Consider the following 25575-nt stretch of genomic DNA (forward strand, 5'->3'; position numbering starts at 1 on the left):
AGGGAATCATTTAACCATGAAATAAACCCAATAGGGCTGTTCTGCCCCCAATAAGGGGTAATTATATCTTAGTTGGGATCAAGTACAGGTACTGTTTTATTATTACAGAGAAAAGGGAATCATTTAACCATGAAATAAACCCAATAGGGCTGTTCTGCCCCCAATAAGGGGTAATTATATCTTAGTTGGGATCAAGTACAAGGTACTGTTTTATTATTACAGAGAAAAAGAAAAATCATTTCTAAAAATTAGAATCATTTGTTTAAAATGGAGTCTATAGGAGATGGCCTTTCCGTAATTCGGAGCTTTCTGGATAACAGGTTTCTGGATATGGGATCCTATACCCGTACAGCCAGTAACAATGTTAATACAGTTCCATAGTAACTGGAAACCAAACACAAAAAGAAAACCAAAAAATGCTCATTATAAGAATTTATACACGTTTAATGATATTATCCAGAATTAGGAGAAATATTGCAGCTTAAATTAGCCCATTAATAAATTAAAAACCCTTTCAAATGTAATAACGTGGATTTTCAAACTCCATATAAGCATTACTAGGCATTAAAAAAAAAAAAAAATCAACAAACCAAATGATGTCAAGGGAGAATTTTTTTCCTTCTGGGGGATAAACAAGTGCAAAAATGGTGGAGTCAGATAAGGATTGTTGCCTACAGCCCCCGATAAAAACCATCAATCATTATTTCTATTTACACCCCTAATGCAACTAGACCCACCATAAGCCATTCAGCCGTCCAATAGAAACGCTTATGGTTAGTCTTCCATGCTTATCTTTCTTGTGTATCTTCCTCAGACATAATTCTATTTCATTGGACGATGGCAGAGCCATCAACATAAGAGTTTGTTGGTTGGATAATAAAAACATGGACATGGTTATAGGCTGCATGCTATTATCACACATGAGTAGAAAGTCTCAGGATAAAAAAACAAAAGGGGAAAAAAATGAATATGTTGAATCTACACGTTAATCAAGAATAAAAGGAAGATCTTGATTCCACATGTTCTTCAGCTCCAAGTTCTTGGGTAGTTTGATCCTCATCTCGCTTTATGTTGCAGTGATACAAACATGGGAGCGTTCCCATGGGTAAAAAAAAAAAAAAAGAAGAGGCTTCCACTGATTTACGAGGAAGGGTAATTAAATATATACATGATTAAGCTCCGCCTCCAACCCATTCCAAAGTTTTTGCCATCCGTGCCAAAGTCCGAAGTAAATTTCTGTTCTGACTGTGAGTCATTTTATTTCACATTGTTGAAATGGTTTTTGTCTGAAAATCCAAAAGTGCAAGTAAAATATCCATTTGGCTTGTAAATCCTTAATAAAGTCCGTGAGATTTAATATGGCCTGCTCTTCTGCTCGTCACTGTGTCAGGAGATTATTAGGATCTCGGGTGAATCTGAAACACAAACAAAATTTACACTCAAATTCTGCAGCTAAAAAAGGGAAATTTTTATTTTCTAAAAATAATCCTTAGATTAAGGCAGATTTATTCATTTTCAAATTCGTTTTTTTGAAATTCAATTTTTTGTTTTGTTTTCATGACTGCTACCATATTAATTTAAAAAATTTAGATTCCAACTAGTGATAAGCAAATCGGTCCCGTTTCGCTTCGCGGGAAAATTCAGGAATCATTGAAAAGATTTGCGAAAAAATTGGTGAACAGGTGATTTCTTTTTTTATGCGCACAGCTATTTTTTACACCGACGACAATTTTTTGATGCCCGGCTAATTTTTCTGCAGTAAATTTTGACGCCCGTTTTGCGACAATGGCGAAAAGCGGAAATTCACCACAAATCCATGCCTGCCAAATTATTTCACCCATTACTAATTCCAATTAGTGATGAGTAGGGATGTAGCGAACCTCCAAAAAAAAGTTCGAACGCGTTCGCGAACTTACGCCAAATAGCGCGAATATTTGCGAACTTTGCGAACCCCATAGACTTCAATGGGAAGGCGAACTTTAAAACCTAGAAAAGCCATTTCTGGCCAGAAAACTGATTTTAAAGTTGTTTAAAGGGTGCCACGACCTGGACAGTGACATGCAGGAGGGGGATCAAGGGCAAAAACTTCTCTGAAAAATACTTTGTTGACACAGCGTTGTGTAAAACCGCAAAGGCAGCTGGCAGACCTAGCGGAAATACGCGGCGTTTTTTGCTATTTCGCACTATTAGCACCATGGAAACGGGATTTGCTTACACCAGTACTAGGCTGAAAAACGCCATGTGTGGCTTGTGCAGAGTTTTTAGGCCGAGAAAAAATGCAGAGAAAAAACGCAGCGGAAAAAAAACAGCGGCGAACCCAAATTGCGAACATACGTGAAAAGTTCGCGAAATTCCGAACACCCGATGTTCGCGCGAATTAGTTCGCCGGCAAACAGTTCGCTACATCTCTAGTGATGAGTGAATTTTTTCGGCAGGCATGGATTCGTAGCGAATTTCCGCATCTCGCCATTGGCGAATTGTTTCACAAAACTTCCAAGAAAATTTGCTGTGTGTCAAAAAAATTGCGTTAACATCAAAATAGGCATCGATTGCCCGTGGTCATGTCAAAATGGGCAAGGTCATGTCAAAATAGGCCCATTTTCATCAAAAAAGATGTGGGTGACAAAAAAACACAGGTGATAAAAAAGTAGTGCGACAAATGTGTTTCACAGATTTTCTTGTTGTTTTCATGAATTTTACGGCGAAGCAAAACGGGACAGATTCTCTCATCACTAATTCTGACAAAAACTATGTAGTTCCATTCATTTTTACAATTTTTTTCAAATTTGACTGCTCAATATATTATGAAACACCTCCCGTTGACTCTATAGAAGCTTGGCAGGTTTTAGTTGCCAAAGTTTGTAAGTCGAATTTTCAAACTCGTATTTTTAAAAATTCAAGACCTTGTTTCTCAAAGTGAAGGAAAAAATGTGATCTTGAACTTAATTTTCAGTTCTCAATTTATATCAATCTTATAACCTTATATCAATAAATCTGCCCCTACTTATCAATAAGGTTCAGATGAAAGATGATTGTGACATATATTAAAGGCATGAACAAGTATGTTTAGTACAGTACAATTCATTGATTGACAGAATTATATTCTTTATGATATACACAGATGTGTCCTTGCAATGCTTTACAGCAGTGATCCCCAACCAGTGGCCATAAGCAACATGTTGCTCCCCAACCCCTTGGATGTTGCTCCCAGTGGCCTCAGAGCAAGTGCTTATTTTTGAATTCCTGGCTTGGGGGCAAGTTTTGGTTGTATAAAAAACAGGTGTAAAGCCAAACAGAGCCTTCTATAGGCTGCCAGTCCCCATAGGGGCTATTAAGTAGCCAATTATTGCTCTTATTGGCACCACCAGGAACCATTTTCATGCTTGTGTTGCTCCCCAACACTTTTTCCATTTAAATGGGGCTCACAGGTATAAAAGGTTGGGGATCCCTGATTTACAAGTTCCTTTGGTTCTTCTCATACTTCCTACTGAGTGAAATTATCACCTAAGGATTAAGATGAACCCACAAAGACTTATTAGTATGTTATTCAATCAATAATTTATGACTGACTTGTGATTTACCCACCAAGGCCAAAATGGAAGTGGTTCCATTGTTCCAGTTGGCACAAATGCCATCATTTCATCCTCAAGTGAAATGATTACACAGAAAGGGGCAACTGTATTAAAATTCTATTGAATTTCTCCAGAATTCGAGAAAATATGTGTTGTAAAAAAATACAGTATTGATTAATACTTGAGTATAATTTTTTTAAAACTTGAATAGTTGCGGTTTATTCGACAAAAGTTTGCATAAAAACACTCAAAGTAGCTGGATTTCTATTGTTTCTCTCTGAAGATTTCAAACAACTATATTTGTTTTTTTTCCGCTTTATTAAAACAATTTTCAGCTTCATTGAAAACAAATGAAAGAATGTACTTTTCCAGGACAAAACACAATTTTGATGATTCTATTTGGGTTTTTTCCGTAAATATGTTAGGGCCTGAGGATAAAAAAAAACATGGCAGTCCAAAAAAGTGAGAGTCTGGATTCAAAATTTCAAAGTTCAAAATTTGAAAAATCGGCCTCTGAGTAGGACCACTTACCAATGACTGCGACTTGATTTTGATTTGATTTGTTAAAAATTAATGTAGGTAGGTGACCAATTCATCAAACAAGAAGTAAGGCGTAAAGCACTCCAGACTGCCAGGGTCTGCTAAAACTTGATCTTTATTTCTTCACATTAAAAACAGGTGCCTGACGCGTTTCGTGCATTAGTGCACTTATTCATAGGCAAAAAAAGGTGACCAATTCAGTTGACTATTTATGTGGCCAGTAGTGATGAGCGAATTTTTTCGGCAGGCAAGAATTTGCAGTGAATTTCCGAATTTCGTGAAATTTCAGCAAAAATTAGTTGTGGAAAAACTCGTTAAGCATCAAAAAAAGTCAAAAAAAGGTTGTGTAAAAATGGGAGTGGTCGTCGCATCAAAATGGGCATGGTCGTGTTAAATTGGGTGAGGTTGTGGCAAAATGGACGTGGTTGTGGCAAAGCAGGCACAGTTGCGGCTAAAAAAGACACGTGCGACAAAAAAAAGACGCGGGTGACAAAAAAATAACAGACACGGGTGAGAAAAAAGTCGCGCAACATATATGTTCCCCAGATTTTTCACTGTTTTGCTAATTTTCTTGCCGTTTCACAAATTTTTCGGCAAAACGAAACTGGACAGATTCGCTCATCACCAGCGGCCATCTTAAATGAAGTCTGAACATTAGAAATTCGGCTACATGCTTATAGTGCTTTTTAGGGTTGCTGTATAGTTTTCCAGGGCCACCATGGGGCTCATTTACTAACCATTCATTTTGTTTTTATTAAACTTGAATCAAATTGTTAGCCCAAGAAGTCAGCTGCAACTTTTCTTAGATTTACTATGCGTCTAAACGGCTAAAAATACGAATTTGACAATTTGCCAGGTTAAACTTGCCGAGTTCATGTAGAAATCAGTCCTTTCCTTGAAGTTTTTTCTTTTGTCTCGAAACATTAGAGATATTGCTGGATTTTGCCCAAAAACTCAACTTTTTTCAAATTGTTGCAGAGACAATTTGAGAAAGTCAGGATTTTAGCGGGGACAATTCAAAAAAGTCACAACTTTTAAATGAGAAATGATGGAGTTTTAGTAACTCTGCCCCCATATGTGCCCAATTTAGCACTGGGGACATCATTGGTAGCAGCCACACTGTACATGCACTGAGATAATTACAAAGTGTGGTGGAACAGACAGCTACATTTTGGGTTGAATAACGTTGACTGGGAATTGTGGCACTTTGTGGAACCAAAAGTCAACTAAACCCCATTGCAGTGGGTCTGGGCTGCTTAGGGAGTAAGGCAACATTTTAGTCCAGACAGAAGCACAGACACACCATTCAAATATACATATATCCTAAACATTGCAGGTTCGATCAAACAGGGGAAATCTCTGCCTGCAGCTTCCAGGCTTCGCTCCATCTATTTAAACATAAATACCAACGCACAGAAAATATACACAAAAACAGTAACACTACTTATTTTCATACAAAGAATAACAAATAATAACACATTGGGGCACATTTACTAATCCTCCAATCCGAATCCCGAATGGGAAAAAATTGGATTGGAAACGAAAGTGTATCGATTTTTTTATCGCCGTCATGATTGTTTCGTATTTTGCACAACTTTTTCGTCGCCGTTGCGATTTTTTGGTATTGAGCAATTGTAAACGGCGGAAAAACCAAACCGAATTTTTCGCGCCGGCGATGAAAAAGTCGTGGAAAATATTCGATAAAGTCGTAACGGCAACGAAAAAATTGTGCAAAATACAAAAACATCGCGACGGCGACGGAAAAAAAAAACGCAAAAATTACCGATCATTAAAAAAAACGCATTCGGACGGTTTCGGACGTTCGTGGATTAGTAAAAGTGCCCCATTGAGTAGCATTATATATCTCAATGGAATATTTCTGTTCATATTGGTGATTGCAAAACAGATCAAACAGTCACATTTTATTTTTGTAAATGATGTCAAATCTTTATACCGATCACTATACCTACAAGGTTCAGGGCCTCTCAGATGCCATCCTGCCTTGCATCAAGTTGGTCATAAGTGACCCTGAAACTTGAAAAAACAAAAACGTAAAACTCCCAACCCCCGAAATATGAGACATTCTGCATTTTATCAAGATCATTTCCAGCCCGTGGCCCCTAGATGTTCAACTTCAAATCTTTCCCATGGAACCATGGCGGGATTTGAAGTTTAACGCCTTTTGAAGGGCCGTAAGCGGCATACATATAGAACGGTAACATCAAAGTAAAACAATAGCTAACATTATATTATATACATATATATATTATTTACTAAAATGGGTCAGTATCGGTTTCCAAACATTTCCTATGCTTTTTTTCATTTATAACTTGCCCCTTCCACCCCCAGCTTCCCTGTTTACCCATTTCATAATCTCCTTTTCTGTCTGCAGACATCATGCTCAGATTGGGGGTGGTTTGAAGATTGGTGCTGAATGAATCTGTCCCGTTTCGCCAGAAAATTTGTGAATCTTTGAAAATGGCGAAAAATCTACGAAATGGCGAAAATGTTTTTTTTTTTTTTTTTACTTTTTTCTTTTATTTTTACACCGCCAAAGGCAAAACATGCCGAATTATTTCGCCCATCACTACTGAAGATGTAATAAGCTGCTCAACCATGTAATCCGCAACTGCAACTAGGGATGCACCGAATCGACTTTTTTGGATACCAAAAGGGTTACATCTGGGAAAAATTTTCAAAAAATTGAGCGATTTTTAGGATTTGCATTTGGTTCAGCCAGGAGCCAAATCCTGCCGAAAAAGGCTGAATCTTGGCCGAATCTAACCTTAACTGGCCCCATGCATAGTTATCACCTCAGATTCAGGCTGTTATCCTACTGTAATTTAATCCCCTGTGTTGTTCACACCTTTTAATCTCTGCATTGTTCACCCCCTGCAGTGTTCACACCTCAGGCTCAGGCTGTAATCACTCCCATTGTTCACCTCTTCACACCTCAGACATTGTATGTACTGCCTGGCCTATGCTGCCTGTGGGAGGTGAACCTGGCAGGGGTTTGTTGTGGGAGTTTGTTAGCAGTTGGAAATAGCCATTAAATGGTCCCTAAGGTGTGTAATTATATGCTGGGGGTTGCTGTGCTATCCACAGGGGAGGAGGAGGCGGCATATCGATTTAAGAGTGTGTCTTAATATGACATAATATCATTCTTTAACATATGAATGATGGTTGATATCCCTGCAGCGACCATTGTGATAAAATGGGTGTGGTTGAAGTGGGTGTGGTTTAAATGGGGGAGTGGCCAAAACTGGCTTCCATTAGCGGCCCTCCACCATGTGTGCGAGAGAAATTCCGGCCCTCGGCACCGCAGAAGTTGGACAGCACTGATGTAGAGAGATAGATTCTCTATATTAAGTATATAGAGAAAGTGTGGTGGAACAAAGCTCCATTTTAGGTTGAATAAGATTGACTGGGAATTGTGGAACTTTGTGGAACCTTATCCTGCTCAAAAGTCAACTAAACCCCTAAGGTGGGATGTCCTGTTGCAGTGGGTCTGGGTTGCTTAGGGAGTAAGGCAATATTTTAGTGCAGACATACATGGATGGACATTTAGAAGAATAATCACAAGGGTTGGTTCAAGCTTTAGCTGAACACATTCACAAAACTAACCCAAGTAGAGTGTTATGTGTGACCAGGAGTGATGGGTGAAATAATTTGCCAGGCACGGATTCACGGCTAATTTCCATGTTTCTCCATTGGTGGATCCTTTCAATTTTTCTTGACGCGTGGCATTTTCTCAATTTCGCTGATTTTTTGCCGTTTCACAAATCTTCGAAAAGATTCACAAATTTTGCGGCGAATCGAAACTGACAGATTCGCTCATCACTGACAAATAAGTCAGTGGTCTGAAGTTCCTCTGTGGTGTTTTGGATCACTGCCTCTTTGGCAAAATTGACTCTTCGACATTGACTATTTTTTTTTTACTTTACCTTTTCTTTTATCAATCAAAAAGTATCTTAAAAAACCTGGGAAGATCTTTAATAAAAGATTGTATTGAATGATGCGATTTTCATTTGCAATCAAGTTTTTTTCTGGTAACATAACTCAATTTAGGTTGATGGGCATTTTATTTTTTTTCTCAGCAACTTTTACCAACAATGTTCCGTTTCACTAGTGATGAGCGAATCTGTCCCATTTTGCTTTGCCGAAAAATTTGCGAAACAACCAGAAAATTCACAAAACTGTGAAAAATCCACAAAACGCGTTTGTCACGCGCCTTTTTTGTTGCCTGCTTCTTTTTTGCCGTGACCGCGCCCAATTTGTTGCAAGGCAAATTTTTCAACTGTGAATTTTCACTGAAGTTTCACAAAACAATTTTGGCGAAAAAAATTCGCTCATCACTACTTTTCACAAGTGATACAATTTTAATGTTTTTTTTTTTTCTTTTTCGAAATTTGAATCCAAAGCTGAATCGAAAAATGATGGATTTGGTGCAACCCTGTTATTTAATACTATGGAAACACCCAAGCATTTTTTTCCTAATAATTCTGTCCGATGACTAACAAAAAAAATATATGTTACTGGTCAGGGTATATGTACTATTAATATAGTGTGTATAATAGGGATGTACTGAAATGAAGATAGGGCTAGAAATTCTTTATATTTTCAAAAATATTCTAATCTAATTACCTGAACATCACACATTTCTAAGGTGTAAAGAAACCCATATATAGAGTATTTCATTAAACCAATGTTATACATATTTCATCATGCTAGAAAAGCATGGAATTTTGCTAATTTTGCCAAAGAATGAATGCCCTCATCTCGCCCCAGCCTGTAGGCAATGAGCCTTCTCGGTGCGACCAGTTTCTACTTACTCTTGTGGTCTTGATCTTATTGCCGGTGGCACACATCCAGCCCGAGTTGTCGGGAAGGGTCTTACATTCTTCCCCTTCTAAACAAGGTTCCATCTCACACCACCATTTTCCAATAACTATGGAAGCTGAAAGAGAAGAATATAGAAGAGCATAAGGATGTGTAAAGGGGAACATAGAGATGGGATTATTACTTTTCAACACACAAGGGCTTCATGGTCTCTTCTTTGTTTCAACATATAACAATACTAGAAGAAGTTGATAGAATGTAATAAATAGGGATGTAGCGAACCTCAAAAAAAAAGTTCGCGAACTTACGCCAAAACTTTGCGAACCCCATAGACTTCAATGGGAAGGCGAACTTTAAAACCTAGAAAAGCCATTTCTCGCCAGGAAACTGATTTTAAAGTTGTTTAAAGGGTGCCACGACCTGGACAGTGGCATGCAGGAGGGGGATCAAGGGCAAAAATGTCTCTGAAAAATACTTTGTTGACACAGCGTTGCATAAAAACGGGCAGACCTAGCGGCAATACGCGGCGTTTTTTGCTATTTCGCACTATTAGCTCCATGGAAATGGGATTTGCTTACACCAGTACTAGGCTGAAAAACGCCATGTGTGGTTGTGTGGCGTTTTTAGGCTGAGAAAAAAACGCAGCGGAAAAAAAACGCGGCGAACCCAAATTGCGAACATACGCGGAAAGTTCGCAAACTTCCGAACACCCCATGTTCGCACCAATTAGTTCGCCGGCGAACAGTTCGCTACATCTCTAGTAATAAAATCCACTGACAGATTGGCACCCAAATCAGTTCAGGCCATAACCCTATAACCTACATATTGTAACACCAAATCTTCCCTTAGATCAGTGGATGTTGCACCTTAACAAATGTGGTCTAATTTGCCTTAAAGACGTACAAAAAAACACTGCAAAAGTGAGGTCCATGCGTAAGAGACGTGGAACATTACAACACCAAAGGGGATACCTCACCGGCACAATCGCAGATCCTTTCAAGTCATATTATACTAAACTATACAATTTACAAGTAAACTCACTGCCATCTCTGGAACTTTGTGGAACCTTATCTCTACTATGAATAAATGGTTTATGTCAAAGAAACTACCTTCTTCTCAAAAAACTCAAGAATTAAAGATGCACTAAACCAACCCTTATTTTCTGAGGAACCCTGACAGGCTATTTCTATGACTTTGCCAAGGCTCATACGGATATTCAGTATTCTATAAAACACTTGGGGAATCTCTTTCCCTGGCGATACTACAAGCCCTCAGTTCCATCTTAGAAGATAGTCCACATTTCAAACTCTTCATTTTCAACAGTGATATTGAACTTACCAATTGTGCCAGCTATAGGCCAATTGCAATGTATTAAATGTTGACACAAATGCCTTTCCGTACGACATAACATGCTTCCCACCACCTTAGGTAACCGCCACTGTAAGCTCCACAGAAGACATAAACCCATATGGTGGGAACGCTCCCAATTAGCCCATTGGCTTTGGTATTTCAAACTATTTCTAAAGTGATTTGTCTAGATCTACCTCATAATCCTATAATGGAATTCTTATCCATACCATTCCCAGGCTCACAAATAACATAAAAAAAATGGATTTATTGCCTTTTCCCCGGCAGATGCTGGAATGGTGATTCCCAAGTACTGGAAGAATACCAACATTCCCACTGTAGGCGACTGGGCAATTGAGCCAAGCAATGCGATCAGTTTGGGCCACATTTTGCCACCGCCGGCGGGGGGAGGGGTGCTGTTGATGGCGGTCTAGCCCCCCAACAGTTTGAGGGGCCCTTGATAAGGCCTGTTGGGTCAGAAGTTTGGGGACCCCTGATCTAAGCCAATGTCTTTGTATTCTGGATACGGGTTGGTTCATTGATTGGACCTGTTGAAAGTTTAGTCTGCCAGTTCACCATGTTGGCCAGTCAGGGCCAGAACTAGGGGTATGGAGAAGAGGCAGCTGTCTAGGGAGGCAAAGGAGGGGAACACTATCCCCCCCAAAAAAATGAAAGAATTGACTGCATAATTCACTTCACTCCTGCCACCCTGACTTATACTAAGGTCTTGAAAGGGTGAGTGGGTGCAGCGTGGTGGTGAGTGAGCATGGGAGAATGTGGTTTAGAGGATGGGGGTCTGGGTAGCTATAAGGAGGGGGTACTGTTCTACTAAGCTTTGGTCAGGAGGTACTTGGCTTGGGCACCAGTACTTATTGGCCTGGCTTCCACTTCCTGGAGCTCCAGTTTTTTAGGCTGTCAGCCCAGACTACCAGAACAATAGACAGGGGAACATTCCTTTATGGCCATTGATATGTTATTCATCAATTCAGCCTGTTGGAGGCCATTTAGTCTCATACTAAAGAGTATCAGCCAGTGTAGGGCCACCCTTACATAATGACAACTAGCGGTGGTGCCTGAGGTTCATGGATACCTTGCCCTTTATTCTCAAACTTGGAGTCTGTAATGTCTGTGTATCTCTAGCAGGTAATTGTATGGCAATCTCTACTGAGACAGAAACTAAAGCGAATGATTAAAGATTAATAATTCATTGTAACAATATACATATATTGATGATATGTTGCATTATTATACTTTCTGTTCCGGTTTTAAATGCCGGGGTCAGCAATGAGCTAAAGGAAATAAATTCTGATTCTACATTTTTTATTCTATTCACACATTTGCCAGTTCATTATCTATTTCCCAACAACCAGATACCGGTTTAAATGCCAAACTGGAGAACTGCACTGCTAAGAATTTAAAAATAAATACCCTAAATACACTTTAAAGGGAAACTAAAATCTGTTAAAGAGCCCCACCCAACACAGAAAGCCCTAATATCCCTATCCCTGTAATCTGTTCCTTCAAATAGTAGGAATAAATCCCATTTTTATATGCTGAAATCCAGCTGCAAAACAGTTCTTCTCTTTCTGCATCATTTGAAATCCTGGCAGGGGAGGAGGGACTAAAACACTGATGTTACATATTGTAACAACTTCTCCCCAGCTTACAGACAGCATGCAGGAACTACATTACCCACAATGCATTGCACTGGGATGTTCCTTTCCTTATTGACATCACGTGTGCAGCAGGGAATTGTGGGATTGGGAGGAGGCAGGCTGAAGGCAGGCTGAGGGACAGGCGACTACTGTTACAGTTTATTTGAGTCACAAAGTAGTCAGCCAATCAGCAGGGGAACAGGGGGTGGGGCTTATGGAACTGATCCAAACCAGATTATTATATTAAATATCATGAAAAGGCTGTATATTCTTTAATTGATGTATATTGCAAAGTTGCTTGCAATTATGTTTACTTTTCAAAAAGCTTAAGTTGTGTTTGGGTGGAGTTCCCATTCAAAATACTATATACTAGGGATGCACCAAAACTATTTTTTTGGGTTCGGCCGAACCCCCGTACCCACCCAGAAGGATTCGGCCGAATCCCAAACCGAATCCTAATTAACATATGCGGATTATGATCGGAAGGGGTTAAAAAGCAGGAAAAAAATTCACTGGCCATTTAACCCTTTCCAAATTCTAATTAGCATACGCTAATTTATACTAATTCGAATTTGGGGTCAGTTCAGCCGGGACCACAGATTCGGCCGAAACCGAATCCTTAAAAAAAAAAGCTGGGATTCAGCCAAATCCCGAACTGAATCCGGGATTCGGTACATCCCTACTAGTGATGGGCGAAATGTTTCACGAGGCATGAATTCATGGCGAATTTCTGCGTTTTGCCATTGGTGGATCGTTTTGCGAAAAAAAGACAAAGAATAGCCGTGCGACAAGATAATAGCCGTGCGACAAAATAATAGCCGCGGGCGACAAAATAATAGCCGCATGACAAAATAATAGCCACGAGACAAAATAATAGCCACGGGCGACAAAATAATAGCCGCGGGTGACACAATAATAGCCGCATGACAAAATAATAGCCACGAGACAAAATAATAGCCGTGGGTGACAATTTTTTTTGCCATACGACATTTTCGCCGCTTCGTGGATTTTTCGCCATTTTGCGGATCTTTGGAAGATTCGCTAATTGTTTGGCGAAGCAAAATGGAACAGATTGGCTCATCACTAATCCCTACTATATACTCTTGTCCACATCATATTTTAAATTCAAATAAAGGGTCGCTGTTCCTTTAAACATTCCCTGCAAAGCGCTCTGGAACCCAGCAGCATTATTGAAATGACAGAGAATAATAAGGTTCCGGCAGTTTCCCCTGTGCTGTTAGTTTAAAGCCGATTTGCCATCGCGCGCGTAAAGCATAAAACAAAAGAATCCAGTTCTGCCCAGGGATTTCCCAATCGAGATTCTATGGCGGCTGCACAAAGAGCTTTGCCAGCGGCACATGGAGCAGGTGTCGGGCAGAGAGGGGGCAGCGTCACGCTTGGCTGAATCCCCAGGCCTACGGGCCAAAGCCCAAGCAACGGGGCTGCTGTTTAGGCTGTACTAAAAAAAAAATAAAAAAATCAAATTCTGACACATCTCACAATCATTCAGCCGGATTATTGTGTCATGAAAATGTCTGCAGTATATCAGGCTGTACGGCGCTGGGGTGGAGGGATCATTTGTACTCACAGTCATCCCATATTTTATCATATTCTCTAAAGCCTGGCGCGTATTTGTACTGCGAGATGGAGGGACACAGTGTTGGGCTGAGATGCCAGCGGCCACAAGGAAACCTTGGACCATAGGCCCACGTTCTAAACTATTATTCCTCCTCTTCTCCTTCAACCCCTTTATTATCCAAGTCTCTTTTCTCTATCCTTCCAACTCTTTTTCCCATACAGAAATAGGGAATGACCATGCAATGGCCTAAATAGTTAGACGCAAGAGGCCCCACTGACACCTGGGCCCACCGGGAGTTTTCCTGGTATCCTATTGGGCCAGTCCGGCACTGGTGGGACATGAGCAGCCATAGTGTCCGCTCCGGCCATTTTTATTCCTTTCATGACTGGTTGTTTCCTTTGCATATTGGGTGAGATCAAAGTTTCATATTAAAAAAGTAATATACATACAGACCCAATGGAATTCCACCTAACGCGTTTCATACCATTCTTGCATCCAATAAGAATTATTTATATCTTAATTGGGATCAATTACCAGGTACTGTTTTATTATTACAGAGAAAAGGGAATCATTTAACCATGAAATAAACCCAATAGGGCTGTTCTGCCCCCAATAAGGGGTAATTATATCTTAGTTGGGATCAAGTACAGGTACTGTTTTATTATTACAGAGAAAAGGGAATCATTTAACCATTAAATAAACCCAATAGGGCTGTTCTGTCCCCAATAAGGGGTAATTATATCTTAGTTGGGATCAAGTACAGGTACTGTTTTATTATTACAGAGAAAAGGGAATCATTTAACCATGAAATAAACCCAATAGGGCTGTTCTGCCCCCAATAAGGGGTAATTATATCTTAGTTGGGATCAAGTACAGGTACTGTTTTATTATTACAGAGAAAAGGGAATCATTTAACCATTAAATAAACCCAATAGGGCTGTTCTGCCCCCAATAAGGGGTAATTATATCTTAGTTGGGATCAAGTACAGGTACTGTTTTATTATTACAGAGAAAAGGGAATCATTTAACCATTAAATAAACCCAATAGGACCAAACCCGGATTTGTGGAGAGGCCACAAAGGCCCGGGCCTAGGGCGGCAGAAATGTAGGGGCGGCATGCCGCCCCGCCGCAATGGAATTTTAACAGTTTTTTTCAATACGGAGCAGTGGGAACTTCTCCCCACTGCTCCGTATGGGGCTTTAAATGTATGCGCATGCGCACTCGCGGGCGCGCAGAGGGGGGGTAGGGAGGCGAGCGGTTGTTCGTTCATTCGCGCATGCGCATTGGGGGGGGGCGCAGGCCATTCAACGGGGTGGCCTAGGGGCGCGCCGAAAACAAATCCGGCCCTGAATAGGACTGTTCTGCCCCCAATAAGGGGTAACTATATCTTAGTTGGGATCAAGTACAGGTACTGTTTTATTATTACAGAGAAAAGGGAATCATTTAACCATTAAATAAACCCAATAGGGCTGTTCTGCCCCCAATAAGGGGTAACTATATCTTAGTTGGGATCAAGTACAGGTACTGTTTTATTATTACAGAGAAAAGGGAATCATTTAACCATTAAATAAACCCAATAGGGCTGTTCTGCCCCCAATAAGGGGTAACTATATCTTAGTTGGGATCAAGTACAGGTACTGTTTTATTATTACAGAGAAAAGGGAATCATTTAACCATTAAATAAACCCAATAGGGCTGTTCTGCCCCCAATAAGGGGTAACTATATCTTAGTTGGGATCAAGTACAGGTACTGTTTTATTATTACAGAGAAAAGGGAATCATTTAACCATTAAATAAACCCAATAGGACTGTTCTGCCCCCAATAAGGGGTAATTAATATCTTAGTTGGGATCAAGTACAGGTACTGATTTATTATTACAGAGAAAAGGGAATCATTTAACCATTAAATAAACCCAATAGGACTGTTCTGCCCCCAATAAGGGGTAATTATATCTTAGTTGGGATCAAGTACAGGTACTGTTTTATTATTACAGAGAAAAGGGAATCATTTAACCATTAAATAAACCCAATAGGGCTGTTCTGCCCCCAATAAGGGGTAATTATATCTTAGTTGGGATCAAGTACAGGTACTGATTTATTATTACAGAGAAAAGGGAATCATTTAACCATTAAATAAACCCAATAGGGCTGTTCTGCCCCAATAAGGGGTAATTATATCTTAGTTGGGATCAAGTACAGGTACTGTTTTATTATTACAGAGAAAAGGGAATCATTTAACCATTAAATAAACCCAATAGGGCTGTTCTGCCCCAATAAGGGGTAATTATATCTTAGTTGGGATCAAGTACAGGTACTGTTTTATTATTACAGAGAAAAAGGAATCATTTTTAAAAATGTGGATTATTTGATTAAAATGGAGTCTATGGAAGATGGTCTTTCCGTAATTTGGAACTTTTTGGATAGTGGGTTTCTGGATAAGGGGTCCGAGACCTGTATATGCAATGTCACAGCTCATCTGAAATAAATTCTACCATGTAGGGGAATTTATAACAATATAGGAACCAACCATGGTGTGACCATAAAGATACAAAAAAGTCCAACTTTATCTAAATTCTAGTAGGGTGCCCCCTTCTTTATAATTAACCAGCCCTTGCTAAGAATCTAACAATTTAAATGCAAAATGACTCCCTAAACAGCTGTCACGAGGCTCCCAGCTCCCCCTTGGGCATATCAATGGTTTCCATATCTCGCAGGAAGTTGAAGGCTTCCCCCCCCCGTAGGATCCCTTCAAACCTTTGATCTCTTTTTAATTCATAGAAACACAATGTCCAGATGTTGAGGGAGGCCTCTGTGGATTTTCTTTGTGAATGAATTTGTTTTGTGGCCGAGAAGAGCTTTACTTATTTATACTGCTTAGTGCAGCTCCAGCGGTGCAACCTCACTACTTCATTAGGCTCCTCTTTTATCAGGTTACAGGGAAAACCTTAATGTCAGGGAGTCAGACATCAGCAAACCGCAGAGAGCTTTCCTACACCCTCCCTGTGCTCATCTGCATTTCCACTGCTTTGTACTTACCAGTCTGATACATAGAACCCGCTATCCAGAAAGCTCTAAATTACAGAAAGGTCATCTCATATAGAGTCGATTTTAATCAAATAATTCAAATTTGATTATTTATTTTCTCTGTAATAATAAAACAGTACCTGTACTTGATCCCAACTAAGATATAATTACCCCTTATTGGGGCAGAACAGCCCTATTGGGTTTATTTAATGGTTAAATGATTCCCTTTTCTCTGTAATAATAAAACAGTACCTGTACTTGATCCCAACTAAGATATAATTACCCCTTATTGGGGGCAGAACAGCCCTATTGGGTTTATTTAATGGTTAAATGATTCCCTTTTCTCTGTAATAATAAAACAGTACCTGTACTTGATCCCAACTAAGATATAATTACCCCTTATTGGGGGCAGAACAGCCCTATTGGGTTTATTTAATGGTTAAATGATTCCCTTTTCTCTGTAATAATAAAACAGTACCTGTACTTGATCCCAACTAAGATATAATTACCCCTTATTGGGGCAGAACAGCCCTATTGGGTTTATTTCATGGTTAAATGATTCCCTTTTCTCTGTAATAATAAAACAGTACCTGTACTTGATCCCAACTAAGATATAATTACCCCTTATTGGGGGCAGAACAGCCCTATTGGGTTTATTTAATGGTTAAATGATTCCCTTTTCTCTGTAATAATAAAACAGTACCTGTACTTGATCCCAACTAAGATATAATTACCCCTTATTGGGGCAGAACAGCCCTATTGGGTTTATTTCATGGTTAAATGATTCCCTTTTCTCTGTAATAATAAAACAGTACCTGTACTTGATCCCAACTAAGATATAATTACCCCTTATTGGGGGCAGAACAGCCCTATTGGGTTTATTTAATGGTTAAATGATTCCCTTTTCTCTGTAATAATAAAACAGTACCTGTACTTGATCCCAACTAAGATATAATTACCCTTATTGGGTTTATTTCAGGTTTAAGTGATTTTTTAGTAGCCTTAAGGTATGAAGATCCAAATTATGGAAATATCCCTTATCTAGAAAACCCCAGGTCCTAAGCATTCTGGATAACAGGCCCCATACCTGTGTATATATACAGAACATCATAAAGTAATCATAGCAATTTCATTTTTTGTATTTCAGCATATTTTGTATTTTGAAAGTGCTGTGTTTATGATGTTCTATAGTTTTTTTTTACAGTTTTGTTGGAGCAAAATGCATTCTGTGAAAATCAATGTAACAAGGAATAACAAAAAGCATCAATATAATAACAACATTACTTTTCTCACAGAAGTATTATATATATATACACAAACATTTGATTTCTTTGCTCAACAAATTCATTTTATTGTAAACAAAAAGTTTTTAGAATGAAATGTATTTTGTGGTCACAAAAGAAATTTTGCACAAAATTTTTTACACAATGTCCTGAATAATTAAGGGGCAAAATAATTCACCATTGGCAGATTTTTGTGGCGAAACGAGCAACAAAGTTCGCTGCAGAAAAATTGTAGATTGTTATATTTATAGCTGTGAATAAATCAGTATACTGTATCATATTCCAGAAAGATCTTTTTTAACCATTATTGAATCTTTTAGGTCAAACATTAATCTATAAAATATGGTGTAAGGTTTTTGCAGGGTTCTTGAAAAGAAATTCTGCAAAACGGGCAGCAAAATTTGAAGCGGAAAAATATTCCGCACTTCTAAAAATTGTTACCCGCGTCAAAAGAAATTCCGCAAAACGGGCAGCAAAATTTGAAGCAGAAAAATATTCCGCACTTCAAAAAATTGTTACCTGCGTAAAAAAAAATAGTAAAGACACTGACGTGCACAGCGTCAAAAAAATTGTCACGCATGTCAAAAAAATTACGTGAGTGACTATTTTTTTTCCACACAGCATTTTCTCCGTTTCGCAGATTTTTCGCCATTTCGTGAATCTTTTCAATGCTTTGGCAATTTTTCGGTGAAGTGAAATAGGACAGATAATCTCATCACTTTTTCCTGTATACAGCAGCCTTTTCTTCAGTCATGAATCTCCTTATTTCTAGCGATGAGCAAATTTTTTTTCGCCAGCCATGGATTTGCAGAGAATTTCCGCATTTCGCCATTGGCAGATTGTTTTGTGAAAATTTGCGACATCAGAATAGGTGAGGTTGCATCAAATTGGGCGCAGTTGTGTCAAAATGGGTGTGGTCACATCAAAATGGGCGCGGTCATGGAAAAAATGGACACGTGCAACAAAATAAAGATGTGGCCTGTTTTGCCTTTTCGGGAATTTTTCTGTCGTTTCACTTCGCCGAAAATTTTGTGAAACAACAGGAAGATCCGCGAAACAATGAAAAATCTGCGACATTCGCTCATCACTACTTATTACTAGTGATGAGCGAATCTGTCCCGTTTCGCTTCGCCGAAAAATTTGCAAATCTTTCAAAAGATTCGAGAAACGGTGTAGAATTCGCAAAATGGCGAAAATGTTGCACGTCAAAAAAAATTGTCGCCCGCGGCTATTATTTTGCCACCCATGGCTATTATTTTGTCGCGTGGCTATTATTTTGTCGCCCAGGGCTATTCTTTTGTCGCTTGGGGCTATTATTTTGTCGCCCGTGACTATTATTTTGTCGTCCGCGGCTATTATTTTGTCACCCGCGGCTATTATTTTGTCACACGGCTATTATTTTGTCACCCATGGCTATTCTTTTGTCGCTTGGGGCTATTATTTTGTCACCCGTGACTATTATTTTGTCACCCGCGGCTATTATTTTGTCACCCGCAACTATTATTTTGATGCGGGTGACAATTTTTGGACGTGAGGCGAATTTTTCCGCATTGAAACATTTCGCCCATCACTACTTATTACCAAAAAACATCTCCTTTTAAAGGGGAAGTTGGTCTTATTGTTATTATAAGCCCATGGGCTTATTGTCATTGTCAGAAATACAGTAGGTGTTGACCTCATTGTAAACCTTGCTAGGAGTCTATTATACCCCCCCTACAGAATCCAATGCAGCCAGTACTGAGTCAGCTCCCATCGGCAGCTCCCTAATCCCCCTGTGAGACATCAGCCTTCAAGAAACAGACAAATATAGAACTTTCTACAATGCCGGCAGTTGTAATGGAAAAAAATTCAAATGCAAATGAATAGAGCCTGCAGCATATCTGTGTGTCAGAATAACTATTGCCGGCAAATATTCCATTATAATTGTTACAGAAGTACGTAGCTTTGTAGCCAGAATGAGATTAACCTGACACTTGAAAAGGAATGGATGGTTTACAGTGATGAATTTGAAATGAATTTCCGCATTTCGCCATTGGCGATTTTTTTTCACCATACTCCTGCCAAAATGGTTGCATCAAAATGGGTGCGGTTGCAGCAAAAAAAACAAAAAAAATATGCACACGACAAAAAAAAAAAACACCGGCGACAAAAAAGTTGTAAGAGAAACGCGTTTCGCAAATTTTCCTGTTGTTTTTTTCGCAAATTTCCGGCAAAGCAAAACAGAACTTGCTCATCACTGAAGGTTTTCACCAGAACTCGAATTTGAAAATCGTTATTGTTCCCTGAAAAATTCAAGTTTTTAGAAAATAACTCCCATAATTCCTGATTTATTAATGTTAAGTTAACTTTTTTTGTCAAAAAAAAAAAATTTGGCAGGTTTGATCTGTCGTGTAGTGATGAGCTAATCTGTCCCGTTTCACTTTGCCAAAAATTAGTGAAACGCCACGAAAACTTGCAAAATGGGGAAGAATTTGCGAAACGCATTTGTCGCATGTTTTTTTTGTCGCCTGCGTCTTTTTTGTCACCCGCACAATTTGCAGCAACCGCACCCAAATGTTGATGCAACCACACCCTTTTTTTACACGACTGCGCCCAATTTTACACGCAACAAAAAAAATTCAGCACACTGAATTTTTCCATGGCGAATTTCCACAGGCGAAATGCGGAAATTCGCTGCGAATCCATGCCTGGCGAGAAAATTCGCTCATCACTACTGTTGAGTATGATTGAGTCCTATGGAGGAATAGAAAAGTCAGTGACATCCTGACCTTGAACTTTCAATGAGAAGTTAATCCCCCCATTGTTTTCAGTTTCACCCAGCTTCAAGGGGAAGTTATTTTCCTACTGGAAAGGTTAATGGCATTTTTTTTCTAGCATGGGGGAAACTATTTCCATTGACAAACAGAAAACCCATCTTGCTTGATGGCAGGGATTCTATATATGTTCTATATGTTCAAATATATTTTCTATACAGGTATGGTATCCCTTATCTAGAAACCCGTTATCCAGAAAGCTCCGAATTAGGGAAAGGCCACCTTATTGGGGGAAGAACAGTTCTATTGGATTTATTTCATGGTTAAATGATTCCCTTTTCTCTGTAATAATAAAACAGTACCTGTACTTGATCCCAACTAAGATATAATTACCCCTTATTGGGGGCAGAACAGCCCTATTGGGTTTATTTCATGGTTAAATGATTCCCTTTTCTCTGTAATAATAAAACAGTACCTGTACTTGATCCCAACTAAGATATAATTACCCCTTATTGGGGCAGAACAGCCCTATTGGGTTTATTTAATGGTTAAATGATTCCCTTTTCTCTGTAATAATAAAACAGTACCTGTACTTGATCCCAACTAAGATATAATTACCCCTTATTGGGGGCAGAACAGCCCTATTGGGTTTATTTCATGGTTAAATGATTCCCTTTTCTCTGTAATAATAAAACAGTACCTGTACTTGATCCCAACTAAGATATAATTACCCCTTATTGGGGCAGAACAGCCCTATTGGGTTTATTTAATGGTTAAATGATTCCCTTTTCTCTGTAATAATAAAACAGTACCTGTACTTGATCCCAACTAAGATATAATTACCCCTTATTGGGGGCAGAACAGCCCTATTGGGTTTATTTAATGGTTAAATGATTCCCTTTTCTCTGTAATAATAAAACAGTACCTGTACTTGATCCCAACTAAGATATAATTACCCCTTATTGGGGGCAGAACAGCCCTATTGGGTTTATTTAATGGTTAAATGATTCCCTTTTCTCTGTAATAATAAAACAGTACCTGTACTTGATCCCAACTAAGATATAATTACCCCTTATTGGGGCAGAACAGCCCTATTGGGTTTATTTAATGGTTAAATGATTCCCTTTTCTCTGTAATAATAAAACAGTACCTGTACTTGATCCCAACTAAGATATAATTACCCCTTATTGGGGCAGAACAGCCCTATTGGGTTTATTTAATGGTTAAATGATTCCCTTTTCTCTGTAATAATAAAACAGTACCTGTACTTGATCCCAACTAAGATATAATTAATCCTTATTGGGGGCAGAACAGCCCTATTGGGTTTAATTACTGTTTTATTGATTTTTTAATAGACTTAAGGTATGGAGATCCAAATCACAGAAAGACCTCTTATCCAGAATACCATTGGTCCCAAGCATTCTGGATAATGGGTCCTATTAATGTTTATTACACTACTGCTTTGAATGTCTGCCTATAGCTGATAATGAGCGTGAAAGAGATACGGAAGCTTAGTGGAGTCAAAAACAACAGAAATATAGGAAATCCAATAGTGTTCTAAAAAAAAACCAGAAACAAAAAATAACATATAAATAATAGATGCAAAAACTTTGTAATAGTTATATAAAAATTAAATATGATTATTAAAAGTGAAATTTAGTGATGACTGTTTCCATATAGAGTATATTTCTTTCCATTTATTTGGGGGAAAGTAAGCATTTAGCATTTTATTATTATAGGGTGAAAACCAATTTAGGTTTATAAATTCTTCCACTGGGAAAATACAATAATGTTATTTTAATTAAGTAATAATTTACTGAACGGAACAGTTATCACAAAGTTGCAAATGTTAATTGCTATTATTTTGCAGAAATTACATTTGGTTATGCTCCTATGTATTTACTTTTCAGATACCTTTGGTAATCTTTATTATACTTATAGAAATATACAGGTTGGACTGGGGTGTGCAGGGCCCAATGGGGCTGCTACCCCAGGGGCCCCCACACTCCCTCGGGGTGCCACAGCAGTTATAGATTGGTATTTTTGAGACTTTTTCGTATGTTCCGCGACTTTTTCAGTGGCGTTGCGGAAAATACGGATTTGTTTTTCCGGCGTTTACAATCTCGTAATACGGAAAAATCACGACGACGAAATAGTCACGCAAAATACGATAAAGTCGCAACTAAATTTTTGCCACTTTTTCGTCGCCGTCGCGATTTTTCGTATTTGGCGCGAAAAAGACGCGACAAATATGAAAAAATCGCAACGCTGACGAAAAAGTGGCAACATTTTTGTTTACAATACGATTTTTTCCCTTTCGGGATTCCTCTTTATTTTTCCCAAACAGGAATTGCTCCAGCAGCCATTTTAGCAGCATTGGCACTCTTGGAAAACAATAATGTGTTTCACTTGAAACTGGGTGATATAGAAAACAAGGGGATTAACTTCCCCTTGAAGCTGGGTGAAACTGGAAACAATGAGGGGATTAAGTTCCCCTTGAAGCTGGGTGAAACTGGAAACAATGAGAGGATCAACTTCCCCTTGAAGCTGGGTGAAACTGAAAACAATAAGGGGATTAACTTCCCCTTGGAGCTGGGTGAAACTGAAAACAATGAGGGGATTAACTTCCCCTTGAAGCTGGGTGAAACTGAAAACAATAAGGGGATTAACTTCCCCTTGGAGCTGGGTGAAACTGAAAACAATGAGGGGATTAACTTCCCCTTGAAGCTGGGTGAAACTGGAAACAATGAGGGGATTAACTTCCCCTTGAAGCTGGGTGAAACTGGAAACAATGAGGGGATTAACTTCTCCTTGAAGCTGGGTGAAACTGGAAACAATGAGGGGATTAACTTCCCCTTGAAGCTGGGTGAAACTGGAAACAATGAGGGGATTAACTTCCCCTTGAAGCTGGGTGAAACTGGAAACAATGAGGGGATTAACTTCCCCTTGAAGCTGGGTGAAACTGAACAATGAGGGAATTAACTTCCCTTGAAGCTGGTGAAACGGACATGGGTAACTTGAAGCTGGGTGAAACTGGAAACAATGAGGGGATTAACTTCCCCTTGGAAGCTGGGTGAAACTGGAAAACAATGAGGGATTAACTTCCCCTTGAAGCTGGGTGAAACTGGAAACAATGAGGGGATTAACTTCCCCTTGAGCTGGGTGAAACTGGAAACAATGAGGGGATTAACTTCTCCCTTGAAGCTGGGGTGAAAAAGAAACTGGAAACAATGAGGGGATTAACTTCCCCTTGAAGCTGGGTGAAACTGGAAACAATGAGGGGATTAACTTCCCCTTGAGCTGGGTGAAACTGGAAACAATGAGGGGATTAACTTCCCCTTGAAGCTGGGTGAAACTGGAAACAATGAGGGAATTAACTTCCCTTGAAGCTGGGTTGAAACTGGAAACAATGAGGGGATTAACTTCCCTTGAAGCTGGGTGAAACTGAAAACAATGAGGGGATTAACTTCCCCTTGAAGCTGGGTGAAACTGGAAACAATGAGGGATTAACTTCCCCTTGAAGCTGGGTGAAACTGGAAACAATGAGGGGATTAACTTCCCCTTGAAGCGGGTGAAACTGGAAACAATGAGGGGATTAACTTCCCCTTGAAGCTGGGTGAAACTGGAAACAATGAGGGGATTAACTTCGCCTTGAAGCTGGGTGAAACTGGAAACAATGAGGGGATTAACTTCTCCTTGAAGCTGGGTGAAACTGGAAACAATGAAGGGATTAACTTCCCCTTGAAGCTGGGTGAAACTGGAAACAATGAGGGGATTAACTTCTCCTTGAAGCTGGGTGAAACTGGAAACAATGAAGGGATTAACTTCCCCTTGAAGCTGGGTGAAACTGGAAACAATGAGGGGATTAACTTCTCCTTGAAGCTGGGTGAAACTGGAAACAATGAGGGGATTAACTTCCCCTTGAAGCTGGGTGAAACTGGAAACAATGAGGGGATTAACTTCCCCTTGAAGCTGGGTGAAACTGGAAACAATGGGGGATTAACTTCCCCTTGAAGCTGGGTGAAACTGAAAACAATGAGGGGATTAACATGTCCTTGAAAATGTGTCAAGGACAGACTGTCACTGACTATTCTATTCCTCTCTAGTCTAGTCTAAGCCTCCATAGGACTCAATGGTACTCGACAGATCAAACCTGTGGATTTTTTTTTGTTTTTACAAAAAAAAGTGAACTAAACATTAATAAATCATGAATTATGGGAGTTATTTTGTAAAAACACAAATTTTTGGGGGGAACAATAATAAAAAAATTGGGTTCTGGCGAAAATCCATCTCGAAATCTCAAAATTATCTAGAAGTCAGAAAAAATCCGACTTTATCTCACAATTGTTTAGTAAATGTGCACATGCGCTAAAACTATTTTTTTTTTTTACTAAAAAAATCTGATAGGAAAAGTCCATACAAGAAAGAGACGCAAAAAACTTGAACTTTTCAAGTTGTCACTTCAAAGCCTTGACTTTTTGGAATAGTCACACCAAAACCAGCATAAAAAAAAATCCAAAAACTCAAGTTTGGAGATAAAAGAAAGATCTTCCAGGAAAGTGAAGAGACCTCTGCTATTGACGTCTACATGAACTCGGCAAGTTTTAGATGGCGCATTGTCGGATTTTGATTTCTAGCCATTTAGACACAGAGTAAATCTCAAAAAAAATGCAACTTTTGTTTCAGCGACTTTTAGCTCTAAAAATCTGAATCGAGAATAAAATAATCTGATATAAATGGTATAAATAGTAAATGGGCCCTCAAGTTATAACTGTTCTTCATAGGAAAAAAAAGCTCCCATGTTGTCAGTTTCTTCCAAGCACAGTGCCCACAGCTCCTTATTTAGATGGGGGTGGGCTCTAATCTGTGTGGGGCACATAGTAACAACGCACATTCTGGGGGAACAAAACACAAGGTAAAATTCTAAAGCAAATTTTTCCGCAAAACTGTGCCAAGCAAAAAAGTTAACTCATGATGAGCCC

The 25575-nt window shown here is 39.1% G+C and overlaps 1 protein-coding gene across 2 annotated transcripts in view; it reads right to left on the reverse strand.

Moving 5' to 3' along the window:
* Positions 1 to 419: 419 nt before the first annotated feature.
* The window catches only part of tafa1 (TAFA chemokine like family member 1), a 343101-nt gene continuing 317945 nt past the window's right edge, over positions 420 to 25575 (reverse strand). The window contains exons 5-7 of one of the 2 annotated variants that reach the window (XM_018089386.2): positions 8945 to 9069; positions 6083 to 6146; positions 420 to 1415 (exon numbers count right to left, since the gene is read on the reverse strand). In XM_018089386.2, the coding sequence (XP_017944875.1) occupies positions 6129 to 6146; positions 8945 to 9069 (143 nt within the window). In that variant the 3' untranslated portion in view covers positions 420 to 1415; positions 6083 to 6128. The remainder of the gene's footprint in view (positions 1416 to 6082; positions 6147 to 8944; positions 9070 to 25575) is intronic. The other variant, XM_012961982.3, reaches the window with a different exon arrangement.

The sequence above is a fragment of the Xenopus tropicalis genome, chromosome 4 (assembly GCF_000004195.4).
Source record: "Xenopus tropicalis strain Nigerian chromosome 4, UCB_Xtro_10.0, whole genome shotgun sequence".
NCBI classification, from domain to species: Eukaryota; Metazoa; Chordata; class Amphibia; order Anura; family Pipidae; genus Xenopus; species Xenopus tropicalis.